Below are 13,226 nucleotides of genomic sequence, written 5' to 3'. Positions count from 1 at the left end.
GAATGGAAGCTCTGTTAGAGGACGAATTCTTTCACTCAGGTAATAGACACATGCCAAAAACAAAAAACAAAAAAATCTTAGAAATCTGTTTGAGATCACATGAAAGCATATTAAAATAAAGATCGTTGTATTTTTAGTTTTATAGTTAAAGGAAGAAATGTTTCTTTATAGGTTACCTTCCCCCTAGACTACCTACCAGTTGCCTGAGCATGGCTCCCAGATTTGATACACTAGCACGCTCAGAGGCATTATCAAGACGACCTCTACTAGAAATCAACAGAGCTGGTAAACAAAAAGAAAATTCAAAATTTATCTGTATCATAACATTCAGAAACTAAAAGGAAGAAAAAGAATTGAACTAAGTACCAGTTTTGATTTCTTTTTTTATTCTTGACTCAGATGGAAATTCACGGCCACAGACTGCCCCAACAGACATGAAAAAAGATGACAAGTATCCACAAGAATCTGAACAAGACGCTGATGAAGGACGAAGGAAAGGAAGTAAGCAGGAGAAGAATTTCGGAAATGATTTTGGAGATTAAATGTTTCAACAAGTACAAATAGAAAGATTAAAATCTGAAGTATTTTTTTATGTAAATTTGTTCTATGTGTTGTAGGTGATGAACCGGCAGACTATTATTTATCTGACCTATTTGCCGTCCTTTCGACTGTGATAGCATCGAAACCATCGGAAAAAATCCAAATACAAGAGGGTAATTCAACTAAGATTTTAAAAATTTTTGTTCAAAAATTGCCTTTTAAATATTTGCATTTACTAGCTTTACTATAAAATCAAAAATCAAAGTGGAAATACCAGAGAAGGGTTATTATGTTTCATGGAATGATCAGAATTTTCTGACTTTTATAGAGGAGGCAGAAGACCCTGCTTCTATTCCTATTTACTGGGTCAGTAAGTGGGTAGATTACTCGGACAAGTATGGCCTAGGCTATCAGCTGTGTGACAACAGTGTAGGAGTACTATTCAATGACTCAACACGCCTCATCCTTCTAGCCAACGGAGAGTAAGTGTTTTTGAAAAGTTATAGTGAAAGGGAAACTTTTAAAGCTGTTTGACATTATAATTTTTAAAAAATGGAAGGGGGAAGTTTATTTTTCTCTCTTTCTATAACAACAATTCTGCTTCTAAACAATAAGTGAAATTATAAACACAAATAATATTTTTGATAAATGGTAATGGTGTTGTTCAATTTAGGAATGTGCAGTATATAGAGAGAGATGGCACTGAGCATTACCACACCCTCAAAGTGTTCCCAGAAACCCTTACCAAAAAAGTTACTCTGCTAAAATACTTCAGAAACTACATGAATGAGCATCTACTCAAGGTAACCTTGTATTTCAAGAGATATTTCAAATTTAAGGTCATACGCAACATACATGTACATGTACTTTACAATGTAAATTTCCTACTGATAAAATTCCAAGATATTCTTAATTTAAATCATTGTACCATCAGATGTTCTTAGATTAAAAAAAATATATCATCAGATACGATGAATTTTTTTTTTTTTTTTTTTTTTTTTTTTTTTTTTTTATATTATTATTATTTTTTTTTTATAAAGAAAAATATAGTTTCAGCTGGTATTTCCTCAAAATTTGATTCAGAGGAGGTGTACAGCATTACCAAGCATAATAAAATTGCACAAAGGTCCTTCCATTATTGGAACTCATAAATTACACAAAGAATGAAAAAAATAAAATTCAAAACTATGTTGCATGTGTCCTTAAAAAATGATCATAAAATTATGAATTTCATTTTATATTATTTCCATTTCTTATTCAGTGATTCATTTTGATGTGCGTCCTGCGTAAATTACGCACAAATTTTGCTCAGGACGCATTATTTCAATAAATGTGCATCCCAATGGACGCAATAAATTTATAGAAGGACATGTACTATTTTAAATTATATCGGTATAATCTGATTCAAAACTTGACCGATTGCATCATATCCACGTGCTAAGCGATATGCATGAACGATTTTTAGCAGGTATAAGGTTGCCAACAACAGGTCAGATTTCACAACTGCAGTTAAAAGCAATTATCAGGAAATATTTGAAAGTTAGATAGCATAGTTCGATTATCACTGATTATGTCTATACTGTGGAACGTTTCTGAAACGAATACTATACCTTTGTATTTAAGCTGTAACCTGTATCATTGTTTTTTTTTTTTCTTTTCGGTTTTTCCTTACAAGCTAAGAAGTATAAAATTTAATCATTTTTATTTCTGACTATTTGTCATTTCTTCTTAAACTTTTTTTTTACTTCATTCTGCTTCTGTGCATTTTTATGACTGATACAATGTGTGAGATCGTATGTACGATCTAAAAATAGAACCAAAGTGCACAGTGGACAATATATTATTTTTATGACACAAAATCATGTACTCTTACTTGGACCATTGATAGTAAAAGTATAAATCATTCACAGCTACAATAAAACATTTGCACTTTTGTGCAATACCCTTTTTTATTTCACCAGAATTTCCTGTGTAACATCTAATATACGGTACCCTTGGATTTGGACGCATTGATTTTGGCACGGGACTCATTGTTGTCATTAAGAAGGGTCCTTTGGACCCATGATAACCATTTTCAAAATGAATCACTGCTTATTGATTCTCTGATTTCTCTTTGTTCGTACATTTGTTCAGACACTTTATTTTTCCTGCACAGGCTGGAGCCAACATGACACCCAGAGAGGGAGATGACATGACAAGATTGCCTTTCCTCAGGCACTGGTTTAGGACGAGGAGTGCCATTGTTTTGCACCTCAGTAATGGAACTTTACAAGTAAGTGTAAATCAAAGGTTGTTATATCTTTTATTTAGAAAAAAAATTGAATTTTATTCCTTCCATCTAATAAGGCTGCTCAATAAGTTTGGAGAAAGGGTCATTCTATTTTTAGGGTACACATACTTAATTAAATCTTCATTAAAAATAAGAGGGAGAAAATTGGTAACTTGCTGATTTCTTTCAGATCAATTTCTTCCAAGACCATACAAAGATTATTTTATGTCCACTAATGCAAGCAGTCACATACATCGATGAAAAGAGAGATTTTCATGTCTTTAAACTGAGTGGTATTGAAAAGTTTGGATGTACCCGAGAACTTGCCAGCAGACTCAGATATGCCAGGACGATGGTGGAACGCCTCATGACCTCTAAATCTGGGTCGGGTCGTATTAAGTCAGCTAATCCTTCAACATCCTAGTGTGTTGGTAGTTGTGTGGTGTGAAATTCATGACTTTGTAGTGCTGGAAAGGAGATAGGCACTCTACTGACATGGTGAGCCCCCAAGTGCCAAGATCAAGACAAAAAGTCTACTTGCCTAAAAAGTCCATTTTGAGGGAGTGGTTTGAATGTCATAGGTGCATGTAGGCCTAAACAACTTGAGAATGTTTTTGTAGAAGATATTGAAAATGTTAGTTGAAGAATTATGAATGTGATTACAGATCAAAAAAATTACTTTGTGTTTGTCTTTTACCGTCTCTATGGAAGATTTCACAATTTTTTATGTCCTAATTTTTTTTTTGGTCAGGTTTCATAGATTTCAATGACATAATTATAGCTCACTTCAGTCTTTGGTTCAACAGGTGACGTCATTTCAGTTTTGTTTTCCTTCTTTAGGAAATTGCTAGGATGTCAGAATGTCATATTAAAATAATCATGTAAGGAGAGATGGAGTTTTATGGAATCATGCATTAGTGGTCGTTGGGTTAGTGCTCAGTTGTCTCTCTTTGAATGTGATAAAGTACATGTACGCAAGAGCCTCATTGTACATCACACCCGTTTTTCGGTGCTTTGTTTTATTTGTTTTGTTGACACTGGTTTTTTCATGACTTGAAGATTGTTGGATTTTTTTTCTTTGTAATTAAAAAAAAAATAAGTAGTGTGAAAATAAAAATTTGATTTTATAATATTTTCACTATTGATATTCTATGCAAGCACTTGAAAAATTCTTTTAAAAAGAAAGTAAGGAAAGTTATGAGGTATTATGAAAAGAAAAATGTGTTCACATTGTAAATATTAGCTGTTCTATATGTATTAAAACTGATCGTATGCTATACAATGGATACTCAAGTATTCCATAATATATAAGGTAGAAACTAAATAGTTGTTATCCAGACATAAAAATCACTTAATTATCAAAGTATTTATTTTTGTGTTTTATTTTGATAAAAGCATATTTATGTTGACAGAGTGCTGGGAGCAATCATCCCTAAATTGGGGGATGGAATGGGTTACCCAAAATATACAATACACAGAATTATGGGATGGAGGGTAGTGTTATTTTTCGAAATTTCTGTTTTGCAGATGATTTCTATGTGGCTGATTTTTAGTGAATTTGCCAACAAGATAAAATATGGCATATTTTAAAACAGTAAATATTTTTTTAAGATACTTGAGAATTGTGACATTAAGATTTGTATAGTAAAATCATGTGAACATGAATATGTTGAATGTGCCATTTTATGTTTCAGCAGATTTAAGAACACCACCTGAGTGCATTGAATTGTATCGATTAATTTAATGACACTGGGATTTTTCTTTTTCTGGCACATCTAAGATAGATGTCTCTAGAGACTGTTTTTTGTACTTAGAAACTTTGTTATACTGTCTCTGTCTCCCCTTTCTGTCTATCTGTAAAATCACACTTATCAATAAAGAAATAAAACACTGCATCTGTAAGGTTTTTATGTTATTAATACAAATTCTGTCATTTTTAACTTCTATTATTCTATGAAAACGAGAGATCCACGGGCCTTGAGGATAATTGGTATCTAAGACACAAGCTACTGTAATTAAGGAGGAATGCCACACCAAATTTTTATCTCGTAGATCTTTGAGACATCCCAGATGATCCCTGTTAAGTTATGGTTTCAGCATTGAAAGTCCGATATTAGCTCTTAATTATTTTATAAAAACCTTTTTTCCATTTTCCGTTTTTTCATAGAAAATAAAAAAAAGTTTTATGCAAATTAGATGCTTTATGGTTTAAAATTTACTGTTAATAAATGCATAATATGAGTGTTCTATGTCTTAAAGATCAATTAAATGAAATTCTGATGTGGCATTCCTCCTTAAAGCTGAACACGATTCGTGAAAAGATTTTGTCTGCCATGTTTTATTCTGTTTTCATCTGTGTAGACGGACGTATGCTACATAGCTACTGTATTGTAAAACACTTCTTTGGCAGGAGAGAAAGTTACAAAGTTACAACACTTGCACAGGTCAGTGCAGTAAACAAACACGTAAACTGCAAATAAAATGTAAACAAAGTTAATGTTTACGAGATAACCGGCACGAACTCTTGTCGTCCATTCAACGCGAGTGCGTACCAGTGAGTAGTAACAAATCATCAATGCAAAGGGTATACCCCAGTACTGATATCGGAGATAGGAAAACTAATATGCCGTATGTCTATTTACTTGTGTCAACTAAATGGTATCTTCGCTATAGCTAAGGGTGACGATGGTAAAAAGAGGAGAGGAGCGGATCGTCACCCTTGGCTAGCGAAGATGTGGACCAAATGTCTTGCCATCGCTGAACTGGCAGCGAAGTTTTTAACGGTCTCAGGCCCAGGGGGACTGTTAATTAAAATGGTTGTGTCGCTGAGGGGAATGTTTTATTGTGGAAGTAGTAAGATAAAATGGTGGTAAATCATTGTTAGAAATATTTTGAGATGGCAGCTTAAACGGAGAAGTAAATCAAGACAGCGCACACTTTTTTCAATGGGTGTTAGACTAGCTTTCTAGGTCACCCGAGTTTACTCAGGTGACCTATTGCTATCTGTTTTCGTCCGTCGGCGTGCGTCGTCCGTCGTGCGTTAACATTTGAACATTTTCAGCTTCTTCTCTGGAACCACTGAACCAATTTCAACCAAATTTGACATATAGCATCTATGTGTGAAGGGGAGTAAAAATTGTGATATTCATGACCCCTTCCCCCTGGGGTCTGTATTCAACATCACAAATGAATACACAGATTTTCAACAACAATTGATTACAAAATTTCAATAATAGATAAAAGTTAAAAATATATGAAATTTAAAAAAAGACCCAGGCTTTCCAGAATTATTTTGTTCATAGATATAAACCATAAAATTTTCAGCTCTTTTAATGGATTTTTGATACAGTTTTCCTCTCGTTTTAACTTTTTTTTTTGAACTCAAGGACATTTTTTTTTATATAAAAACTTAATAAGCAATTATATAAACTATCCATTCCCCTGGTAGTTTAAAATGCAAATTTAGTGCGTTGCACGAGTACTTTACTTTAAAAACAATCAATAATTGAAATTGTAATAGTAATTTAAATGGATATTTGATGTTGTATACGTAGTTGGATATCGCACTCCTAATATTATAAATATTTAGGAAAAAACTCTCTTGTGAAATATATTCCATATCAAACATTGGTTTTTCTGTTTATATTTTTTTATTTATTTTTTCTTCCTATTCTCTGTCTCTCTATCAAAATTCTAAACAAGGGTAACAAAAATATATCCGAACTTTCTTTTAAACATAGGTAATCAAAGATTACTAAGCTCACCTCGACGAATGTTATTTATAAGTAAGGCAAATCTCACATCATATTTTTTCCTAGTTAGTGTACATCCCAAGATCAATGTCCATCAATATCAGATTCAGAATCCAAAGGAAGTCTAGAAGTGCCCATCCCTAGATACATCATCATCCATGCTAATTTGGTTAAAATGTCTAAATTCACTCATGTGGAAAATCTAGGTCAGATCCAGAACGCGAAGCAGGTTGTTAGTGTACATCCCTTGATGCATCACCCATGCAAGTTTGGTCCAGGTAGGGCTTATAGTTCCTTGGGAATGGACCTGCTCCAAAAACTTTAACCTGATCACTCATCTGGAAAATCGAGGTCAGATCCAGCATCCGAAGTAGGTGTGGTAGTTTCCATCCCTAGATGGAAACTACCAATCCATCCATGCAAGTCCATCCATGACCAATCCATGCAAGTTTGGTCAAAGTAGGGTTTAAAGTGAAGTAAATGTACCTGCTCCAAAACTTTAACATAATCACTCATCTGGAAAATCTAGGTCAGATCCAGCGTCTGAAGCAAGTATATGGTAGTGTCAATCCCTAGATGCATCATCCATGCAAGTTTGGAGGTAAGGCTTATAATTACTTGGGAATGGACCTGCTCCAAAAACTTTAACCTAATCACTCATCTGGAAAATCTAGGTCAGATCCAGAATCCGAAGCAAGTGTGGTAGTGTCCATCCAAGGTAGGGCTTATAGTTCCTGGCAATGGACCTGCTCCAAAAACTTTAACCTGGTCACTCATCTGGAAAATCTAGGTAAAATCTACGCCAACGCCGGCTCATCTCGACTTCGTCGAGGTGAGCTAAAAATGAAATGCCTTCATACTATCGGAAATGCTTTGGAAGAAACATTTTGTGGAATCTGTCAAAACTCAAGCTTTTTTCTTCATACAAAGTAAAAATTGCGATAATAAAAAATTGAAAACCATATGATAGGAGCTTCCGGGGGTTTCACCCCCTGGGCCCCCAACCAGGGCCCCTGCATGCCCTGGACCCGCTGGTACCTCAAGGCGGACCCAGACCTTTGCCTTTTTTCGAATGCAGTAATTTTTATGCCCCACCATGAATATACCCGGGACATATAGAGTTTGTCATATCCGTCCTTCCATCTTTCCGTCCTTCCGTCGCGCTTTACGTTTACATCAGTTCAAAGCTCAGTTTCAAAGAAATTATTCAAGATATTAATATCAAACTCCATATACTGATAGATATTAATAAGAGTTATTCAACTGCATCAATATTTTTGGAACTTGACCTTGACCTCACTTTTCTTAAATTGTTTAGCTTAGTTTTAAATAAACCATTCAAGATATATTTTATCAAACTTCATATGCTGATACATACTGATGAGAGCTATCAACTGCATCAACATTTTTTGACCTTGACCTTTCCTGTGACCTTGACCTCACTTTTCTTAATTAGTGGTTCGCTCAGTTTGAAACAAAAAAACATTCAGGATAGTGTTATCAAACTTCATATGCTGATACATACTGATGTAAGTTATTCAACTGCATTAATATTTTTTGACCTTGACCTCACTTTTCTTTAATTTGTCTTTAGCTTAGTTTTAAAGGTACCATTCGTGATATTTTTATCAAACTTCATACGCTAATACATACTGACGTGAGCTTTTCAACTACATCAACATTTTTTTTACCTCGGCCTTTCCTTTGACCTTGACCTCACTTTTTTAAAACTAGAGTTTAGCTCAGTTTTAATAAACCATTCAAGATATTTTTATCAAACTAAATATGCTGATACGACTTAGTGAGAGCTGCATAAAAAACTTTTGGCCTTGCACTTTCCTGTGACCTTGGCCTCACTTTTCTTTAATTTGCATTTTGCTAGTTTTAAAGAAATATTTTTATGCATCTATACATAATTTGGTGATAATTAATCATCTATATCCAACTTTTTAGATTTCAATTTTAAAGAAACTTTTCAAGATATTCTCATCAAACTTCATACACTAATACTTATGATTTTCATGTTGCATTAGTAATACACACTCGGCGGGGCATTCATATCCTATGGACATATTCTAGTTTTGCTAGCTACGCCACTGGCGGTACCCTAATGATAATATAGTGAAAATGCTTAAATTCTTCTCTCCCTCTGTGGATAAACTAAGTGAATAATATGATGAACAACGGTGCCCCATAGTGAAGTTCATTACCTCTATAGTTCAGGGGTTCTGGAGTAACGGGTGGGGCTCTTTTGTTGATATGGTGAAAATCCATTAAGGATAAATAACACAAACTTTTTCAGAAATTACATAGATTTATATTCAAATAGGTAACCTGAATAATGTTTGCCAGGTAAAGTTGGAGAATTTAGTAAGATTTTGTCACAAGTTGATGTGTTTAAAATTTTGTATAGAATTATATAGAAAACAAGTCGCGTATATCTAAATACTGTACCAAAGATTTCTTTATATTTTAGGTATTTATTATTTATGTCATTTCTATTCAAAATCAGTCAGAAAATACAACCCTTGCATCAAATTTTTGTTTGTGTCATATCCTTAATTCTTTGAAAATCTTCTTCTCTGCTCTTGAGCATTAAGCAGACAAACTAGGTGCAAGAATGCCTCTTCCAAAATTATGAAAATCATGGCCCTTAATTCAGGGATTCTGGTGTAAGGAGGGCTGGGGGGATGAACATATTCTCTTCCTGTGTATTAAGCAGACAAACTAAGTGCATAGTTGGATAAGAAGAACTACTTCTTTCAAACTTGTGAAATTCATGGTCCCTGAAACAGGGCTTCTGGAGTTAGGATGAAGCCCTATTGATCATACCGGTATGTTTTCAAAGAGCGAGAGTGCCTCTTCCAAAATTATGAAATTCATAGCCTCTGGGTGCGGACCCTGGGGGGATCTGATGTTAGGGAGGGGTTCTATTTGTCCTATAGTGAACATGCATTATTTTTTTGAACATCTCTGCTCCTGTATTTAGCAGACAAACGAAATACATAATATAATGAACATTAGTGCTTCTTCTGAAATTCTGAAACAATGGCCCATTGGTCAGGGTTCTGGAGTTAGGGTTGGACTCCACGGATCCTATAGTAAAATGAATTATTTTTTGTAATTGAAAATCTTCTGTATTCCTGGGTAGTAAGCAGATATACTTAGTGCGTAGTTATGGTGAGCAAGAGGTTTTTTTCAAAAATTGTAAAAATTCAAAGTCGGGGGCTCTGGAGTAAGGGCGGGACTCAATTGACCATATAGTGAAAATGCATTAATTTTTTGAACATTTTCTTCTCTGCACCTGCATGGGTATCAAGCATGCCAACAAACTGCATGGTTATGATGAGACGATCGCTTCTTTAAAACTTAATAATATTTTCACTATTGATATTCTATGCAAGCACTTGAAAAATTCTTTTAAAAAGAAAGTAAGGAAAGTTATGAGGTATTATGAAAAGAAAAATGTGTTCACATTGTAAATATTAGCTGTTCTATATGTATTAAAACTGATCGTATGCTATACAATGGATACTCAAGTATTCCATAATATATAAGGTAGAAACTAAATAGTTGTTATCCAGACATAAAAATCACTTAATTATCAAAGTATTTATTTTTGTGTTTTATTTTGATAAAAGCATATTTATGTTGACAGAGTGCTGGGAGCAATCATCCCTAAATTGGGGGATGGAATGGGTTACCCAAAATATACAATACACAGAATTATGGGATGGAGGGTAGTGTTATTTTTCGAAATTTCTGTTTTGCAGATGATTTCTATGTGGCTGATTTTTAGTGAATTTGCCAACAAGATAAAATATGGCATATTTTAAAACAGTAAATATTTTTTTAAGATACTTGAGAATTGTGACATTAAGATTTGTATAGTAAAATCATGTGAACATGAATATGTTGAATGTGCCATTTTATGTTTCAGCAGATTTAAGAACACCACCTGAGTGCATTGAATTGTATCGATTAATTTAATGACACTGGGATTTTTCTTTTTCTGGCACATCTAAGATAGATGTCTCTAGAGACTGTTTTTTGTACTTAGAAACTTTGTTATACTGTCTCTGTCTCCCCTTTCTGTCTATCTGTAAAATCACACTTATCAATAAAGAAATAAAACACTGCATCTGTAAGGTTTTTATGTTATTAATACAAATTCTGTCATTTTTAACTTCTATTATTCTATGAAAACGAGAGATCCACGGGCCTTGAGGATAATTGGTATCTAAGACACAAGCTACTGTAATTAAGGAGGAATGCCACACCAAATTTTTATCTCGTAGATCTTTGAGACATCCCAGATGATCCCTGTTAAGTTATGGTTTCAGCATTGAAAGTCCGATATTAGCTCTTAATTATTTTATAAAAACCTTTTTTCCATTTTCCGTTTTTTCATAGAAAATAAAAAAAAGTTTTATGCAAATTAGATGCTTTATGGTTTAAAATTTACTGTTAATAAATGCATAATATGAGTGTTCTATGTCTTAAAGATCAATTAAATGAAATTCTGATGTGGCATTCCTCCTTAAAGCTGAACACGATTCGTGAAAAGATTTTGTCTGCCATGTTTTATTCTGTTTTCATCTGTGTAGACGGACGTATGCTACATAGCTACTGTATTGTAAAACACTTCTTTGGCAGGAGAGAAAGTTACAAAGTTACAACACTTGCACAGGTCAGTGCAGTAAACAAACACGTAAACTGCAAATAAAATGTAAACAAAGTTAATGTTTACGAGATAACCGGCACGAACTCTTGTCGTCCATTCAACGCGAGTGCGTACCAGTGAGTAGTAACAAATCATCAATGCAAAGGGTATACCCCAGTACTGATATCGGAGATAGGAAAACTAATATGCCGTATGTCTATTTACTTGTGTCAACTAAATGGTATCTTCGCTATAGCTAAGGGTGACGATGGTAAAAAGAGGAGAGGAGCGGATCGTCACCCTTGGCTAGCGAAGATGTGGACCAAATGTCTTGCCATCGCTGAACTGGCAGCGAAGTTTTTAACGGTCTCAGGCCCAGGGGGACTGTTAATTAAAATGGTTGTGTCGCTGAGGGGAATGTTTTATTGTGGAAGTAGTAAGATAAAATGGTGGTAAATCATTGTTAGAAATATTTTGAGATGGCAGCTTAAACGGAGAAGTAAATCAAGACAGCGCACACTTTTTTCAATGGGTGTTAGACTAGCTTTCTAGGTCACCCGAGTTTACTCAGGTGACCTATTGCTATCTGTTTTCGTCCGTCGGCGTGCGTCGTCCGTCGTGCGTTAACATTTGAACATTTTCAGCTTCTTCTCTGGAACCACTGAACCAATTTCAACCAAATTTGACATATAGCATCTATGTGTGAAGGGGAGTAAAAATTGTGATATTCATGACCCCTTCCCCCTGGGGTCTGTATTCAACATCACAAATGAATACACAGATTTTCAACAACAATTGATTACAAAATTTCAATAATAGATAAAAGTTAAAAATATATGAAATTTAAAAAAAGACCCAGGCTTTCCAGAATTATTTTGTTCATAGATATAAACCATAAAATTTTCAGCTCTTTTAATGGATTTTTGATACAGTTTTCCTCTCGTTTTAACTTTTTTTTTTGAACTCAAGGACATTTTTTTTTATATAAAAACTTAATAAGCAATTATATAAACTATCCATTCCCCTGGTAGTTTAAAATGCAAATTTAGTGCGTTGCACGAGTACTTTACTTTAAAAACAATCAATAATTGAAATTGTAATAGTAATTTAAATGGATATTTGATGTTGTATACGTAGTTGGATATCGCACTCCTAATATTATAAATATTTAGGAAAAAACTCTCTTGTGAAATATATTCCATATCAAACATTGGTTTTTCTGTTTATATTTTTTTATTTATTTTTTCTTCCTATTCTCTGTCTCTCTATCAAAATTCTAAACAAGGGTAACAAAAATATATCCGAACTTTCTTTTAAACATAGGTAATCAAAGATTACTAAGCTCACCTCGACGAATGTTATTTATAAGTAAGGCAAATCTCACATCATATTTTTTCCTAGTTAGTGTACATCCCAAGATCAATGTCCATCAATATCAGATTCAGAATCCAAAGGAAGTCTAGAAGTGCCCATCCCTAGATACATCATCATCCATGCTAATTTGGTTAAAATGTCTAAATTCACTCATGTGGAAAATCTAGGTCAGATCCAGAACGCGAAGCAGGTTGTTAGTGTACATCCCTTGATGCATCACCCATGCAAGTTTGGTCCAGGTAGGGCTTATAGTTCCTTGGGAATGGACCTGCTCCAAAAACTTTAACCTGATCACTCATCTGGAAAATCGAGGTCAGATCCAGCATCCGAAGTAGGTGTGGTAGTTTCCATCCCTAGATGGAAACTACCAATCCATCCATGCAAGTCCATCCATGACCAATCCATGCAAGTTTGGTCAAAGTAGGGTTTAAAGTGAAGTAAATGTACCTGCTCCAAAACTTTAACATAATCACTCATCTGGAAAATCTAGGTCAGATCCAGCGTCTGAAGCAAGTATATGGTAGTGTCAATCCCTAGATGCATCATCCATGCAAGTTTGGAGGTAAGGCTTATAATTACTTGGGAATGGACCTGCTCCAAAAACTTTAACCTAATCACTCATCTGGAA

At 34.2% G+C, this 13,226-nt stretch overlaps 1 protein-coding gene across 1 annotated transcript; it reads left to right on the top strand.

Moving 5' to 3' along the window:
- The first annotated feature begins 2 nt into the window (after positions 1–2).
- Positions 3–4,711, top strand: LOC133177441 (serine/threonine-protein kinase PLK1-like). The gene is made up of 8 exons (XM_061312475.1): positions 3–39; positions 172–285; positions 400–501; positions 618–713; positions 869–1,022; positions 1,214–1,343; positions 2,696–2,812; positions 3,000–4,711. Exons 1-8 carry the CDS (start codon positions 3–5, stop codon positions 3,231–3,233), a joined length of 984 nt encoding a protein of 327 aa, XP_061168459.1. The 3' UTR covers positions 3,234–4,711.
- The last annotated feature ends 8,515 nt before the right edge of the window (positions 4,712–13,226 follow it).

The sequence above is a fragment of the Saccostrea echinata genome, unplaced genomic scaffold, assembly GCF_033153115.1.
Source record: "Saccostrea echinata isolate AGI-Se365-2 ecotype Australia unplaced genomic scaffold, CSIRO_AGI_Sech_v1 ptg000149l, whole genome shotgun sequence".
Lineage (NCBI taxonomy): Eukaryota > Metazoa > Mollusca > Bivalvia > Ostreida > Ostreidae > Saccostrea > Saccostrea echinata.
This window is presented reverse-complemented; position numbering and strand designations above follow the sequence as displayed.